General features: G+C 36.2%; 1 protein-coding gene across 2 annotated transcripts in view; it reads left to right on the top strand.

The window, feature by feature from the left end:
- GRIK2 (glutamate ionotropic receptor kainate type subunit 2) overlaps nt 1-18,508 on the top strand; it is a 723,766-nt gene that overhangs the window by 691,864 nt on the left and 13,394 nt on the right. For both annotated transcript variants that reach the window (XM_068985543.1, XM_068985544.1), the window contains exon 15: nt 17,448-17,698. In XM_068985543.1, the coding sequence (XP_068841644.1) occupies nt 17,448-17,698 (251 nt within the window). The remainder of the gene's footprint in view (nt 1-17,447; nt 17,699-18,508) is intronic.

Here is an 18,508-nt window from a genome sequence, read left to right as displayed (position 1 = left end):
TCTGTCTACAATGAGGGAGACCCGGATTCGATCCCTGGATCAGGAAGATCCCCTGGAGAAGGAAATGGCAATCCACTCCAGTACTATTGCTTGGAAAATCCCATGGACAGAGGAGCCTGGTAGGCTGCAATCCATGGGGTCGCAAAGAGTCAGACACGACTGAGTGACTTTACTTCACTTATAAATAAGATACATTCTTACTTCACAATTGGAATTTAATATTACCTTTATAAACTGTTTTCTAACATTTTATATTAACAAATATAAAATAGCTATAGCCCTATTAATAATTCTTAAGTTACTTTTATCTCATTATAATGTCCTCCCACATAATCAGCTTAAAGTTACATTAGGACTTTAGTCTGATTATGGTATCATAGACTCTTTATGGTAGAAGGATATCACTTTGACATGAACAATGTGAAATTTCTTTCTTGTATTTTCTAATGTTAAATGCATGAGATTTCACTGCTTCTTTATTTCTTGTTATTTGACTAAGTGAAAGATTGGGATCAGTACTAAAAAGAGGCATGTTGTTTGTTTAAGGCAGATGCCCATGTTTATAAAAATAGAAATCAGTATGAGAAGCATGTTTTTCCCCTGTTTTGCTCACCATCCAATTCTAGAATTCCCAATTCATCATATAATAAGTACTGTAATATTCATCATTATAGATGCATAAAATTGCTGGTCTTTAGTTCTTCAGCTTTACTAAAATGAATGAATACATTTGTCTTCATTAGTTGAACATAATGCACAAAAATTGATGCGAATTATTCATCTTTCTGCAGGTCAAACCTTCCATTAAAATGCATTTTATTTTTTCATTGCACAAGCAGCATAATTTTAATGTTGGTGAAGTGATTTTGCAAGTCTCAATTGAGATCGAATAATTTTCAGAGCCTAAATTAAACAAACAAACAAAAAGCCAAAATACACCTGTATTTTCCTGGCATATTTGCTAAAGCCTAGATTTCATGTCACTGAAAACAGATGAGTCTCAGGAAGCTATGCATACTCCACAAACATCATCAACAAACTCTGAAAGCTAGAATCTAGGAAGTTTCCAGAGGGAATTTGATGAATTGTGAGCACCAGTGTGAGCAGCCTTCATTAATATTGTAAATGTTGACCACATGGTACCTAAACAATAAATACATGGATAATTCTCATGAAAACAGAGTCTGTCCCGATAGATTTTATATGCAAACATTAGACCATGAATTTATTTTGTTGGTGCCTTGTGGTGATTACTCCAAGGCCATGGATTCAAATTACATTATAGATTAGTTAGCCTGATTGTGCCAGACTGTCATCCTTTGGTTAACATGACTAAGTAAGATCAATGAATCACTGGTATTAGGGCAAAAAAAAAAAGTCAAAGCACAGGAGTAGAATGTATAAGCACTAAATTCCAAAGATGAGTGCCTTGCATATGTTGTCCTACCATATTTTCTGTAATATGTGGCCATTGTAGACATGACTTATATAAAAATCTTAGTTCCACCTAAGTGTCCCAGGAGTCATAGGTGAAGTTACTAAGCCTGTCTGAGACTCAACATGGGTAGAATCATGTTTATATTATTGGATTAGATAATTTGATTTGATAATTGCAGTGACTATCTGTGTTAGCTAACTGAATTCATCCAAAGAAAAATTAAGTTATCTTTTGTTATGACAAGAGGAGGGTTTGCAATTTGGAGTGAGGTTTGCAATTTGGAGCCACCAAAGTAGGCTCCTACTCTTTCACAGAAACTAGAAAATGGGACATTAGATTCTTTATGATTATATTTCCCCCCCAACCCCCCCAAAAAAGACAGGTCCCAAATTCTTGAGGAACATCTTCCTTAAAACTGAAAAGTGGCTTATTTAACTCCTAAAAAGATTTGAAGCTATAGGGAAAGAAAAACTTATAAAACACAATCTTCCAAGCCAAGTGCGATAGAAAAGGGCGAAATAAGGCCTTGCCCTTTATTTTCAACATGAAGAATTAGGGTGCTTTTATTTTTAAACTGATCTGTCCTTTCATGATATGAGTTCAATTCATTTAGTTCAAATTTAGACACACACAAACGTGTAAATTAGATGAGTCAGCGATCAATGCAAAGAAATAGAGGAAAACAACAGAATGGGAAAGACTAGAGATCTCTTCAAGAAAATTAGAGCTACCAAGGGAACATTTCATTCAAAGATGGGCTCAATAAAGGACAGAAATGGTATGGACCTAAAGAAGCAGAAGATATTAAGAAGAGATGGCAAGAATACACAGAAGAACTATACAAAAAAGATTTTCATGACACAGATAATCACGATGGTGTGAGCACTCGCCTAGAGCCAGACATCCTAGAATGTGAAGTCAGGTGGGCTTTAGGAAGCATCACTAAGAACAAAACTGGTGGAGGTGATGGAATTCCAGTCGAGCTATTTCAAATCCTAAAAGATGATGCTGTGAAAATGCTATACTCAATACGCCAGCAAATGTAGAAAACTCAGCAGTGGCCACGGGACTGGAAAAGTCAGTTTTCACTCCAATCCCAAAGAAAGGCAATGCCAAAGATTATTCAAACTACTGCACAATTGCACACATCTCACACGCTAGTAAAGTAATGATCAAAATTCTCCAAGCCAGGCTTCAGCAATACATGAACCGTGGACTTTCTGATGGTCAAGCTGGATGTAGCAAAGGCAGAGGAACCAGAGATCAAATTTCCAACATCCATTGGACCATTGAAAAAGCAAGAGAGTTCAAAAAAAAAAATCTATTTCTGCTTTATTGACTATGCCAAAGCCTTTGATTGTGTGGATCGCAACAAACTCTGGAAAATTTGTAAAGATATGGGAATACCAGACCACACGACCTGCCTCTTCTGAAATCTGTATGCGGGTCAGGAAGCAACAGTTAGAACTGGACATGGAATAACAGAGAGGTTTAGCATAGGGAAAGAAGTACATCAAGGTTGTATATTGTCATCCTCTTATTTAACTTATATGCAGAATACACTATAAGAAACGCTGGGCTTGATGAAGCACAAGCTGGAATGAAGATTGCTGGGAGAAAAGTCAGTCATCTCAGATATGCAGATGACATCACACTTATGGCTTAAAATGAAGAATAACTTAGGAGCCTCTTGATGAAAGTGAAAGAGGAAAGGGAAAAAATTGGCTAATTCAACATTCAGAAAACTAAGATCATGGCATCTGATCCATCACTTCATGGCAAATACATGGGAAAACAATGGAAACAGTGACAGACTTAATTTTGGAGGCTTAATATCACTGCAAATGGTGACTGCAGCCATAAAATTAAAAGATGCTTGCTCCTTGGAAGAACAGTTATGACCAACCTAGACAGCATATTCAAAAGCAGAGACATTACTTTGCCAACAAAGGTCTGTCTAGTCAAGGCTATGGTTTTTCCTGTAGTCATGTATGGATGTTTGTTAGACTTGGACTGTAAAGAAAGCTGAGCACCGAAGAACTGGTGCTTTTGAGCTGTGGTGTTGGAGAAGACTCTTGAGAGTCCCTTGGACAGCAGGGCGATCCAACCAGTCCAGCCTAAAGGAAATCAGTTTTGAATATTCATTGGAAGGACTGATGCTGAAGCTGAAACTCCAATAATTTTGTTACCTGATGTGATGAACTGACTCATTGGGAAAGACCCTGATGCTGGAAAAGATTCATGGCAGGAGGAGAAGGGGACAACAGAGGATGATATGGTTGGATGGCCTCACCGATTCAATGGACATGAGTTTGGGTAAACTCCGGGAGTTGGTAATGGACAGGGAGGCCTGACATGCTGTAGTCCATGGGGTTGCAAAGAGCTGGACATGACTGAGCGACTAAACTGATGTGATTCCTAAGCAGTTAGAAATCATTTCTTTTGGAACCTAACCAGGGTTTTAGCATCAACATATCAGTATATTGTAGGTTAAGTAACCATCATTCAGAGGAAAGTGATCAATATCTATTCTATGGTTTAGTCACTAAGTCGTGTCCAACTCTTGCGACCCCATGGACTGTAGCTCGCCAGGCTGCTCTGTCCATGGGATTTTCCAGGCAAGAATACTGGAGTGGATTGCCATTTCCTTCTCCAGGGGATCTTCCCAACCCAGGAATTGAACCCAGGTCTCTTGCATTGCAGGCAGATTCTTTACTGACTGAGCTATGAGAGAAATCCATCTATTCGATTAAAAACAATTGTATTATAAGACATTACCTGAATGAGCAACATAATTTTTTTCTTAACATTTCCTGAATATTTAGTAAACAGAAGCCAGGTTGTATTCAGAGAGGATTACCTCTGAAGGCATGTTTGTTTCCTTCTAATTTTGTCAATGTATAAGAAATTTTATCACTCTTCAACCAGTTTGGATCTGTAAAATACTGAACATAAAATATAAATATAGATCATCCCTTTTCTTAAGGAGATAGACTTTAAAAAAGTAGATAGAAATTTAGATAGGAAAACAAATTTAACATCAAATAAGGGGAATGCAATATTGAACATAAACTAGTAGTCTGTTGTTTAATGCAGGGATTCAGAGTGGTAGAGGTTGGTGAGACCCAAAAGTTGGCAAAATTGAAAAACTGACTTGAGTTCTACCTTAGAGCCAGGGTCTACAACCTCCAGGATCTAATGTAGGATGATCTGAGGTGGAACTGATGTAATAATAATAGAATAAAGTGCACAATAAGTGTAATGTGCTTGAGTCATCCCAAAACCATCCCCCATGTCCCAGTCCACGGAAAAATTGTCTTCCAGAAAACAGGTCCCTGGTAACACAAAAATTGGGGACCCATTGCTAAATGACAGGCATTTTACTCTCCTGAAAAAGTTATTCTCTCCCAGTTTTGAGGTTCTTGAAGATTAAATAGTATGATGATTTTAGTTCAGATTGTCCAGTTATTATAATTCATTCATCAAAGTTTAATACTGAACTTGGAACAAAAACATCATAGTGAGGAAAGTATTCCTGACATTATCACTCTTACCACTATTCAAATGATTATCATGCAGATGAAAAATTGTTAGGAAGATAGGGCTTCTAGAATGAAACTATTTCTGTTTTCATATTTTGTGTCAGGGTTTCATGATTTAATATGTAGCAATGTGACTACAAGTCTACGTCACCAGTCACTTTTAACTAATATGTGTGAAATAGGTCAGAACAAGTGATAATAGTTTACTTTTTCATTATGTGCTGAAAACATTTGCCCTTCTTATTGTTTTTTCACACAAGTCAAAGAATATTCAGAATAGTAATAAAAGGTAACTGGATAGAATATCTACCCTGCAATTTGAAGGTTTTTATTGGTACATTTTGGAGTAGGAAATGGCAGCCCAACCAGTTTTCTTGCCAGGAAAATGCCATGGACAGAAGGGCCTGGCTGATGGCAGTCCATAGCATCACAAAGAGTCAGACATGACTAGAGACAGCATGTACCTGCATTGATGCATTCTGTGTGCCTCATATACTCGTCTCCTTTTGTGATCTTAGATACTTAAATACTCTCCTAAGGATTCTACAAATATTCCTTTAAGTAGAATCTTTTTTTCCATAGAGGTCTTAACACTTTGAATTTTGAGGTCTACAACAGAGAAAAAAAAAAAAAACAATCTCTATCCAATTTAAGCCAGTTATAGAATTTGAATATAGGTATTTAGCTTAATTACTTTTTAAAATTTTATCTTAAATTTATGTATATATTTGGCAGTCCTTGTTGGTATATCCACATTCCTACATTGACAGAAGCATTTATATTTGGTTCCATTCCACCATGAACCCAATATCTTGAACTAGTTCTCTGTATCTAGAAAAATGAACAAAGTGAGTTTGGGGGTGCTCTCATTATTATTTGCCATTTTCATATATACCTTTCTAAACCAGGAATGCATATAGAAAGGAAATAGAGGAAAAACAGGTGAAAGGCAGCCGAAGAGAAAGAAGAGTTATTGTCCCTATGATCTTCAAAGTAATGCAACCCTTTTTGCATACAAAATCAGCAGACTAACATAGTTCCATCTGTCACATGTTTCTATAATATGGTGTTCATTATAGTCATCTTCATAGTTGCAAAGGTTATTCAATACATGTGTTTTGTGTTACAGTAAAAACTCAAATTACATTGTTCATCCCTATATGCCTAGCACCTGTGTATTTATATGTAATGATTAGAATCTATCACCGGTGTTTGTACATGTAATAATAGTAAAAAAAAGATTCATACATGACTCTCAAACCTGGGTCTTTCACATGGCAGGCAAATTCTTTAAAATCTGAGCCATCAGGGAAGCCCTCATATCATTATTCAATAGGAAAAGATATATAGCAAAACATTAGAATACCACATACCGAATGTTGTACTGGGGTATCTGCTATGTGCTATGACTCCAAACAAGAAGGATCCTGTATGTCTCTGTGACAGCCAAAGAAAAGTGTACAAAGTCAGGGAAAGGTGAGCAGCAGATTATCTGGTTGTGAGGATGTTCAACCAGAAAACTGGAGAAAGTATGAAAACATGGCCCTCCAGAGAAATAGAACTTCATAGTTTGTACTAACGGAATGTTAGTATACAGTCTGAGAAGTCTGTGATATGTTGACGAAAGGGGTTTTATGACATCATTAGGAATTGAGCTTGTATTGTATAGATTTATTGCTTTGTTTTAGTCACTAGGTCACATCTCTTTTGTCATGCCAAGGTCTGTAGCCCACCAGGCTCCTCTGTCCATGGGATTTCCCAGGCAATAATACTGGAGTGGGTTGCCACTTCCTTCTCCAGGGGATCTTCCCAACCCAGGGACTGAACTTGCATCTTCTGCATTGACAGGTGGATCCTTTACCACTAAGCCACCAGGGAAACTCGTCCAATAGCTTTAGAGCACCACTAAAAATGTTTAAGCAAAAAATGATGTGCATAGATTTCCAGTGTGGAAAGATCACAAGTTATCATGGAGAAATGATCACGTATAGCACTCATTTACTGTTCTGTGATTAAACATTATAAGCTGGTAATTTGTTTCCAAGATAAGATTAATCTCCTTTAACTTTTATGATTATCACTTGTGAGTTCTTTATACCCCTATCAAATTGAGATTTTTTGATAGAATACCTTCAAAATAAAATGCAAAGAATGATGACTGTAACTTTACACTAGTTTAGCTTTTATCTAACAGGAAATCTGAAATGGGTCCCATGGAGTGTTTAGTTGCTATGTATATTAAATATTTCCTTTGAAATAAATATAATTATTGCATATAGATTAAAGATATATAGTTTAGGTTCATAAGAAATAACTGAAGGTAAATTTGCAGGTATGCATGACCAGCTGTTAAGTGATTAATATTTTATTCATGCATGTAAATATTATATTTGGTCTTCCCAGGTGATGTTAGTGGTAAAGAACCTACCTCCCAATGCATGAGACACAAGAGATTCATGTTCAATCCCTGGATCTGGAATATCCCCTGGAGGAGGGCATGGCTACCCACTCCAGTATTCTTGCCTGGAGAATCCCATGGACAGAGGGGCCTGGTGGGCTATAGTCCATAGGGTGGCAAAGATTCAGACATGACTGAAGCAACTAAGCACACACTCTTGCACAAATGAGTATGCCAGGTGTTCTACTAACAAAGCAGAAATAACCCCTGTCTTTGTGAAATTTACAGCCTGTTACTGTAAATGAGCATTAAACAAATAGTCACAAATTATTTTTAATTACAAACTGAGACAAGTTCTATACAGGAAAAGAACAGTGATGCTATGGTATTGTATAACAGCACTGTTGACTGAATACAGCATAAAACGAGAATAGCAATGTAAAACTGAATCTGAAATGTAAATATAAAATTTAACTTAACACTTCTTAAAAACAAATATGAGAGAGGCAGTGTCCTAAGAAATAATAAAACCCATCTTTTACTGAGAAAAAAGGCTCTAAGAAAATGTGGCCTAGTTCCAATATTATTGGAAGATTTTATCATGGAAATAATGGTAAAAAGAGATAAAGCTCTAAAAGCACCCAAAATATGTTGTGCATTTAGGGCACCCAACTCTCATCTCAGCATAGGAAGCAGGGAGCAGTTTCATAAAATATAACATTGCCAGCAGCACTGTAATTTAAGAACGAAAGTTGATGGTTCCAGCAGATAGCCTCAGATCTTTTGTGCTAACAGTTCTTTTACTTATTAAGGCACTGACCAAGGGACGCCTCTGACAGCTGATGGATGGCATAAAGATGTATGAACTTGCTTATCATCCTAACTTATCCCAGATGGTCAACACTAAAAGTGTGAAACTCATATGTTTATGAACTCTATGTGTTCTACTGAATTTAATAAGAAACTGAGAAGATGTCAATATCAGAAGTTGTATACCTTAACATATTTTGACTATATCATAATGGATTTTTATAACTGATTCAATGTTTCATTCAAGAAACATTGTAGAACTGTGCTAGATGCTGGGTGAAAAAAGATGAATAATGGATGGTTGATTACCTATAACTGACAGGTAGCCTGATGTTTTAAGTCATTATTTAAAGCACTTCAAGTATTTGGTATGTGTCTTAGAAATATTTATCATATTAAACACCTTCAAAGAAGAGGAATAATTAAGGAATTATTGAAACTCTTTGAGTCAAATCATTGAAATTATATATACTTAGTGAATATAGTATAGTCACATACCCATACAATGTGTAAGTTACTGTACTTCAGAAAGTGCACAATATCTTGGGGAAATGACATGCTATGCTAGAGGAAACCTAAACTTATGAGTAGTCTATTTCATACAAATATCTTCCCAGATCCAAAGAAAACAAATACCAGGATGTTACCTGCTACTACTGCTTCTAAGTCGCTTCAGTTGTGTCCGACTCTGTGCGACCCCATGGACGGCAGCCCACCAGGCTCCCCCGTCCCTGGGATTCTCCAGGCAAGATCACTGAAGTGGGTTGCCATTTCCTTCTCCAATGCATGAAAGTGAAAAGTGAAAGTGAAGTCGCTCAGTCATGTCCAACTAGTAGCAACCCCATGGACTGCAGCCTACCAGGCTCCTCCATCCATGGGATTTTCCAGTCAAGAGTACTGGAGTGGGGTGCCATTGCCTTCTCTGGGATGTTACCTAAATCTCTGTAATACACAGCTCATAGTATCTTTATGATGAGTTGAATAACTATGAAATATAAAACAAAGGACACTAAACTCCATTAGAAAGTGGACAGTGGGGATTTGTTATTATGAGAAACATAAATACCTAGCCAGCCTCTTATAATTTTAACAAAGTATTTAAAGGATCTGGGTACTATTAGGAAAAATAAAGACAGTATATTTTCCCCCAGAAATGGTTTCATCAGTTTTGATATACAGATAGATTTAAATAACTCATAACTATTATCACTCATTGTGATGTGGATACTTATGAGCTGATGCTTCATGAAGCATATGAAGAGAAGAAAAAGAACATACAAAAAATATGTGAGTTAATTGGTAGTCCTGTGATGTGTAAATTCAAAGCCAAGATCTAAAAAGAAACAGCTTATTTTTGACAGAGAGAGCTGATGTAGTAACAGTATAATTACTGTTATTGAAGGCAGTGCTTTTCAAATTGAGATTAAAACAAAATAATTGATGGGAACATTAATCGATAGGAAGGAAAAAATTCTTCAATAAAACAAATGTAATCATTTAAGACATTTTTAAACTTTATCCTTCAGTAGAGAGATAGTAACCTTTTATTTTGCTAATGTACAATGTATATTTACACAAAAGATATATTTGTTATGGGGTATTCTTCAAGCTTATTTGAGCAATGAATTCTTTAAAAGTGAAACACAGATGTACACTTCCCAAAAAAGAAGTGTATGGGGAAAATCCAGTTTAGGAAATATTGTTATAATAAGTTTTAGAAAGAGGTTTTTTTTAGGAAAGAAAGAGTGATTTTTTCCCCCCTGATCTTAGTAATCGATTAAAGCATGCAGAAGCCTAATTTGAAAGTAAAAACATTTTTGGCAGGATGGATTCGAGATTGCTGGTATATGGATATTGTGATTTTAAAATATTTCTCTAAAGCATGATAGGTATTAGAAAATTTGCTATGCAACCTTTAAAGAAAAGCTTTATATCCATTAATAAGCCTCTCGAAGAGTTAAAAGTAAAGTTACTTCCCTTCTATATTATATTACCTGAAAAAGATAAGGAAAATGTTTCGTACACACTTAAATTGGTATGCTTGTAAAGAGCATGAACAAAACAATCAAATGAGCAAATCGATGATTTATGTGTAGCAGATTTAAACTTCACAACCAAGAATGTATAACTACATGTGTATTCCATTCTGGAGGAAACATCAAAGGATTGAAAGGAAGGGAAGGAGGGAGGGGGGGTGGGAGAGGACGGAGAGAAAAGGAAAGGGAGTTGGGAGGGGGAAGGAAGGAGAAGAAGAAAAGCAAAGAGAGACAACGTATGAAAAAAGTGAAGGAAAGGTACAAGGAAGGTAGGGAAGAAAGTAAGAGAGAAGGGAGTCAACTCAATTTAGTAAACCCAGCAAGTTGGCTCAGAACTACTTGGTGAGATTTATATTAATTGTTTATAACAAATCAGTTTATTTACCTAAGGAGCTTTTAGTCTATTTGTTAGGAGAAATGTTCATGAAATTATAATTTTATGGAAAGTCCTTTGATCAAAATTTAACCTTTGGGGACATTTGGAGACTAATATTTTTTTTTAATTGAGGAATTCTGAATAGGTGTGTTTGTAGGTTTTATTTATGCACACATATATATTGCTTCTGTTTGTCACTCAAAAGTCCTTTATGTCTTCTTGATTGCTCTTTTGAGCCCCAGGCCTTATCAAGGGACTTCACTATGTAGTAATCACATGTCTTTTTTCCTTCCTTCCTTTCTTCCTCCTTCCCTTTCTTTCTCTTTCACTCTCCTTTTCTTTCATGTAAGCTAGAAACAGTTTTATCTGGTAAATGGGATCCTTCAGCAACTTGAAAAAAGACTATTTTTAAACATAATTGTTCCTTATTGTCAGAATGGAGCATATGTTTAAACAACCAAAGAAAGTCTCATTGTAAGCAGGAATAAAATGAAATAAAAACCAGAAATTGCATAGTGAAAATCAGAGAGCTAAATTCAGCTTTAAGAGGTATTTGGCTTTCTCACATGGTGTTTTTAAAAGTAACTTATATGCCAAAATCTTAATGTAGAGAATTTTAGACAAAATATTTCCTGGGATATAATAAAGGTTTAAGTATCTGGCACCCCACTCCAGTACTCTTGCCTGGAAAATCCCATGGACGGAGGAGCCTGGTAGGCTTCAGTCCATGGGGTAGCTAAGAGTCAGACACGACTGAGAGACTTCACTTTCACTTTTCACTTTCATGCATTGGAGAAGGAAATGGCAACCCACTCCACTGTTCTTGCCTGGAGAATCCCAGGGATGGTGGAGCCTAGTGGGCTGCCGTCTATGGGGTCGCACAGAGTCAGACACGACTGAAGCGACTTAGCAGCAGTAGCAATAAGTATCTGGGAACCCTGTGTTGAAATTCCCACGGATTTTTAAATAAAACTTGAACTGAAGATTATCTTTCCATACTTGATGTTACAATTTTTCAGATCTTTTTTTCAAACTTGTTTCTTCACAAGTTACCTGTTTGCCCTCTTAAACATTTGACGATTGACTTTTAGATGCAAAAGCATATGTTATATTAGACATATTTACAATTTCCGCAGTAGTTTTCTAATCCAGCTTAAGTACCTGTTGCAAAGGTACTCATCTTCCTTGAAGGCAACCTTATGGTACATAACCCCAGCTTCTCACAGCTGCCACTCAATGGCCTCATAATTCTTGGCTTGACAACCTATGGATTGAAGCTAGGTTCATACTTGAGCAAAACTTAAACTCTGACTAATGGCTGTTCACTTCATTAGAGCTAAGTGAATGATTATTCATGTTGAAAAGAAGATAAAAGATACTTTTATTCATTGATCTTAATATCTCCTTGAAATTTTTCAACTAGATAAAGTTTCAAACCACTTTTGACTTTATTGGTATCTGCTAGAAATGCTTCCCAAGGTGCATCAAATAACACACCAAAGAAGTAATGTCATTATTGATGAATTATTAGTTTTTAAAATAAGTCAATAATAGATGGCAAAGCAATGCAGTGATTTAGTGTCATCAATTATATTATCTGTATTATTTCACCCTGTTAAAAAACTCAAACAGAGGTATATTAGTTTTTTAGCTTGTATTTGAACAGATTTCTATTTACATATTATGTTTACACTGGAAAACACGTGTGGGGAGGTCTGCTAGCAACAGGACATTTTCATATTTACAATAAGGGCTGGAGATAAGCCCAACCAGCAAGAAATCAAGATGTGTCCATCATTTGTTGAAAATTGGTTTACTTTTATTTTTAATCTGTGCTTTTTTTGAGAATGTAGTAGAGAATATGGTGTTTGAAAATATTAGAATAAACATCATTATGTAATTCAAGAGTTTTGGTGAATTGGCAGTAAAATAATACTCTTTCAATTTTGCTCAGGATGAAAAATGACCTGCCTCAAAATATTACTGGAGAAGGAAATGGCAACCCACTCCAGTGTTCTTGCCTGGAGAATCCCAGGGACAGGGGAGCCTGTTGGGCTGCCGTCTCTGGGGTCGCAGAGAGTCGGACATGACTGAAGCAACTTAGCAGCAGTAGCAGTAGCAAAATATTACTTAAATGGATCAAGAATTTTCCATATTTCAAAGTCTACTTTTCATGTCAGTATCCTCCAAACATTTGTTTATAATTGCACTTTCAGGCTATATCTTTATATTAGCCACCTATGGTCATTTCTATAAGTACTAAAAGTACAAAATTTGTTTCAGATGCTATTTTTCCAATGGAAGGATATATTTGATAAGCTAAAATGATTTTTTCTCAATCAATGTTTATTTTGCCCAGGACATACATGATTAATCAGAATGGTAATTCAGAGTACACGTGACTTAAAAGCTGGTTCTAGACTAGATGTAATGAATTAATGAAAACTGGATAGCCAAACAAGATGACCTTCATTTATATTTTTTAAATACATGCCAGAGAAGTCTAAAAGCACCCCATTGTTACTTTTACAGTATGTTAGAGTTTATAATCTACTTAGGAAAATAGATCACATCTTAAAAGGTAAATAATAGTGATACTTAATGACCTAAGCCGAGTCTCCAGTAAATGATCAAGGTAGAAAATAGTATGGACTAGGCTAATCCACTGAAATCTAAAGGGCTAAGAGGAAGAATTTAAACTGAGCATCTTCATCAGAGTAGTATTTGGAAGAGGACAGAGGAAGGAAACTAGGGAGAAGAAATTATCCTACCATAATTAGATTTTGCACAGTTAAAAAAAATTAATTAGTTCTAATTACAGGAATGGATAATGCACCTTTTAGGAAGATAGTAAAAAAGATATATAGAAGCCATGTACTTAAACAATTCTTCTACATAAATTGAGGATTACGTTAAGGAAACAGCTTTCTATCTGGACTTGGTGTATCTTCACTCCAACTTTTCAGTAAGGTACTAACTTTTCATGATTTTCCTTGTATGTCTGCTTTTTAGCTTGCCTGTTCTTGCTAAAAGAGCAGTGCTGAATTAGTCCTGTTATACTGATCAAGTGAAAAGAAGACATATAGTGCTGTTCTTTGTGGGGCAAAATAGTTTCCAGATCAGGTTTTTAACTGCTTTTAGCAAAAATAATCTCTAGGTGTAGATGCAGGAATATTTAAATCAAGACAAAATCACAGACAACATGGAATGCAAGCTGAAATCAGTATGTTTCTATAAGCAGAAAAAACCCTTATGGATGAATTTGTGCAGAAAACTGTAATGTGCAGTGTTTAGGAAAAATTAGAGTTTAGGAATGATTGAACACTAATAACATACTATTTTCTGGATGAGAGAAAGCAATAAGACTGATCCTTTGGGACAGATGTTGAAAGATGCATATAGTTCAGTATTATTCCATGCTTTGGGGCAACCAATTAGAAAAGTCATTACTTATCATATAACACTAATGCAGATGAACATCTATCCCCATTAGCATCTATACTAAATTTCATTTATACTGTTGCTTACAATGAAAATAATATTTCTTTCCAAAATGTAAAATGATAAACAAACAACCAAAAAAAAAAACTTACAATGTGTCACCATGACGATTTTTGAATGATCCAAGTCTGTACAAACTGTTACTTCTGGTATTTGTCTCAAATAACAAATATAAATCATTACTATCTGCAAAATGTTATCCGCTCCTTCCAGCTGAGCTATTTCAAATCATAAAAGATATTGCTGTAAAAGTGCTGCACTCAATATGTCAGGAAATTTGGACAACTCAGCAGTGGCCACAGGACTGGAAAAGGTCAATTTACATTCCAATCCCAAAGAAAAGCAGTGCCAAAGAGTGTTTAAACTACCACATAATTGCACTCATCTCACACACTAGCAAAGTAACACTCAAAATTCTCCAAATTAGGTTTCAGCAGTACATGAACTGAGAAATTCCAGGTGTTCAAACTGGATTTAGAAAAAACAGAGGAACCAGAGATCAAGATGCCAACATGTGTTGGATTATAGAAAAAGCAAAAACATTCCCCTAAAAATCTGCTTCTCTTTCATTGACTATGCTAAAGCGATTAACTATGTAGATCACAATAAACTGTGGAAAATACTTCAAGAGATGGGAATACTAGACCACCTTACATGCTTCCTGAGAAATCTGCATGCAGGTCAAGAAGAAACAGTTAGATGAACATGGAGCAATGGACAGGTTCCAAATTGGGAAAGGAGTGCATCAAAGTTGTGCATTGTCAACTTGCTTATTTAACTTATATGCAGAGTATAACATGCAAAATGCCAGACTGGATGAAGCACAAGCTGGAAACAAGATTACAGGAAGAAATATTGATAACCCCATGTATGCAGATGACACCACAATTATGGCAGAAAGCAAAGAGGAACTGAGGAGCTTCTTGATGAACGTGAAAAAGCTGGCTTAAAACTCAACATTCAAAAAATGAAGATCATGGCATCTGGTCCCATCAGTTCAGGTCACTTCAGTCACGCAGTCGTGTCTGACTCTTTCCAATCCCAGGGACTGCGGCACGCCAGGCCTCCCTGTCCATCACCAACTCCTGGAGTTTACCCAAACTCATGTCCATTGAATTAGTGATGCCATCCAACCATCTCATTCTCTGTCATCCACTTCTCCTCCTGCCTTCAATCATTCCCATCATCAGGGACTGCTCCAGTAAGTCAATTCTTTTCATAAGGCAACCAAAGTATTGGAACTTCATCTTCAGCATCAGTCCTTCCAATGAATATTCAGGACTTCCTTTAGGATTGACTGGTTTGATCTCCTGTCAGTCCAAGGGACTCTCAAGAGTCTTCTCCAACACCACAGTTCAAAAGCATCAATTCTTTGGTGCTTGGCTTTCTTTTAATAGTCCTGCTATCACATCCATACATGTCTACTGGAAAAAAAAAAACCAAAAACACAGCTTTGGAACTTCACTGTTCACAGATAGCTGAAGCATGGCTTGGAGAATTTTGGGCATTACTTTACTAGCACGTGAGATGAATGCAATTGTGAGGAAGTTTGAGCATTCTTTGGTATTGCCTTTCTTTGAGTTTAGAAGGAAAACTGACATTTTCCAGTTCTGTGGCCACTGCTGAGTTTTCCAAATTTGTTGGCATATTGAGTGCAGCACTTTCACAGCATCACCTTTTAGGATTTGATAGCTCAACTGAAATTCCATCACCTCCATTAGCTTTGTTCGTAGTGATGCTTCCTAAGGCCCACTTGACTTCACATTCCAGGATGTCTGGCTCTAGGTGAGTGATCACACCTCCTTAATTATCTGGGTCATGAAAATCTTTTTTGTACAGTTCTTCTTTGTATTCTTGCCATCTCTTCTTAATATCTTCTGCTTCTGTTAGGTTCATACCATTTCTGTCCTTTATTGTGCCCATTTTCGCATGAAATGTTTCCTTGGTATCTCTAATTTTCTTGAAGAGATCGCTATTCTTCCCCATTCTGTTCTTTTCCTCTATTTCTTTGCATTGATTGCTGAGGAAGGCTTTCTTATCTCTTTTTGCTATTCTTTGGAACTCTGCATTCAAATGGATATATCTTTCCTTTTCTCCTTTGCTTTTCATTTCTCTTCTTTTCACAGCTATTTTTAAGGCCTCCTCAGACAGCCATTTTGCTGTTTTGCATTTCTTTTTCTTGGGGATGGTCTTGATCCTTTTCTCCTGTACAATGTCACGAACCTCCATCCATAGTTTATCCGGTCCCATCACTTCATGGAAATAGATAGGGAAACAATGAGAGACTTTATTTTCTTGGGCTCCAAAATCACTGCAGATCGTGACTGCAGCCTTGAAATTGAAAGATGCTTGCTCCTTGGAAGAAAAACTATGACCAACCTAGACAGAATATTAAAAAGCAGGGACATTACTTTACCAGCAAAGATCCACATTGTCAAAGCTATGGTTTTTCAGTAGTCTTGTGCGGATGTGAAAGCTAGACTATAAAGAAAGCTGAGCACCGAAGGATTGATGCTTTTGAGAAGACTTGAGAGTCCTTTGGACAGGCAGGAGATTGAACCAGTCAATCCTAAAGGAAATCAACCCTGAATATTCATTGGAAGGACTGGTGCTGAAGCTGAAGCTTCAGTACTTTGGCCACCTTATGTGAAGAACTGACTTATTGGAAAAGACCCTGATGCTGGGAAAGATTGAAGGCAGGAGGTGAGGGGGACGACAGAGGATGAGACGGATGACCAATGACAGACCGACTTGATGGACATGAGTTTGAGCAAGCTCCAGGAGTTGGTAATGGAGAGGGAAGCCTGGCGTGCTGCAGTTCATGCAGTCGCAAAGAATTGGACATGACTGAGTGACTGAACTGAACTGAACAGAGCTTGTTAATCATGACTGCTTCAGATTATTGCAACTTAATCATGGGAAACACCATTTTTTGCACAACTTTCCTAAAAACCAAGGTTACCATTTTGTCAATGCTCTGTTTTCGGTGTTGAACAATCCCTAGCCATTAACTAAATATCCTTGCCCGCTCTGCATTTCTTTTCGTAGATTTCTACTTACCATTTATTGTTTTCCCAAATCTCTGAGTTGAGCCTGCATTTAGAAAGAGATATTTTCCTCTTTCAAAACAAAATGTATTTTAACCATCAAAATCAGAAAGGCCGCCACCTCTATTTATTTTGTTAAACTTGTATTTTATGCCATTTCCAGTTGATTTTTCCTGCTGAAAATAAATACTGGCATATTGCACAGTGTTTGGAAAGAGCTCTGTTCTTTCATCATGTTAACCTTTAATTATGAAATTCTGGTTTCCTGGAAAGCATTAACAAACCCTCTCTTTTCTTAGGTTCTCCATATAGAGACAAAATCACCATAGCAATTCTTCAGCTGCAAGAGGAAGGCAAGCTGCACATGATGAAGGAGAAGTGGTGGAGGGGCAATGGGTGTCCAGAGGAGGAAAGCAAGGAGGCCAGTGCCCTGGGGGTTCAAAATATTGGTGGCATCTTCATTGTTCTGGCAGCCGGCTTGGTGCTCTCTGTTTTTGTGGCAGTGGGAGAGTTTTTATACAAATCCAAAAAAAACGCTCAGTTGGAAAAGGTAAATGTCACTTTTTTGCAACTTAAAACAATTGTTGTTATAATAAAGCCAACTATATTTTATCTTGCCAACCAAGGGTAATACTTAGAACTGTGACTGTTAACGATCTTCTGTCACTCATTATATACAAAGGTTCATAGAACTCAGGATTAGCTTTGTGCTTTTAATTTAAAGGTAATATTTTTAATTGAACTGTTTCAGAACCAGCAACTATTTTCCCTTTTATTAAAGTCTAAATTGGAAAAACTTTTGCTGTTTGAATTTCACTGTGATTAGTTTATTGGAAGAATATAATTAATGAAATAAAACTCAGAAACTGTTATTTGAAGAAAAAATTGTCTCTGCAGTTAAGTGCTGTAAGATATGATACTCATTAATAGTTTCAAGTTAGAGAGTAAATATAATTTTTATTTGAAGATTTTTTCTCCAATACATTTCTATTTGAAAAATCTCAAAGCGCATTGTGGAAATTTTAATGGATATTCTACATTAATGAATATGTGAGAATATTGTGGGTGTCTTCTTTGCCACTTAATATTATTCTTAGTGCATGTTTTTTGTCTTGCACTTGAGTCTTTTTAGAAGAATATATATATAAACCTCAAAATATTGTGATTATTGCAATTTTCCTTAGGCTTTTCATATATTTAATCTTTGTACAAATATGTTCACATTCTAGTCTTTAAAAACTTTGTGAACCTAGTTCATATTATATATTTCTAGTCCTATAATTCCATTAGTTCTAGAAATATGAGAATGGATATTTATAGAGAAATATTTCTGATACTATGTGCTACTCTTTAATATAAA

Source organism: Capricornis sumatraensis, chromosome 13 (genome assembly GCF_032405125.1).
Source record: "Capricornis sumatraensis isolate serow.1 chromosome 13, serow.2, whole genome shotgun sequence".
NCBI classification, from domain to species: Eukaryota; Metazoa; Chordata; class Mammalia; order Artiodactyla; family Bovidae; genus Capricornis; species Capricornis sumatraensis.
This window is presented reverse-complemented; position numbering and strand designations above follow the sequence as displayed.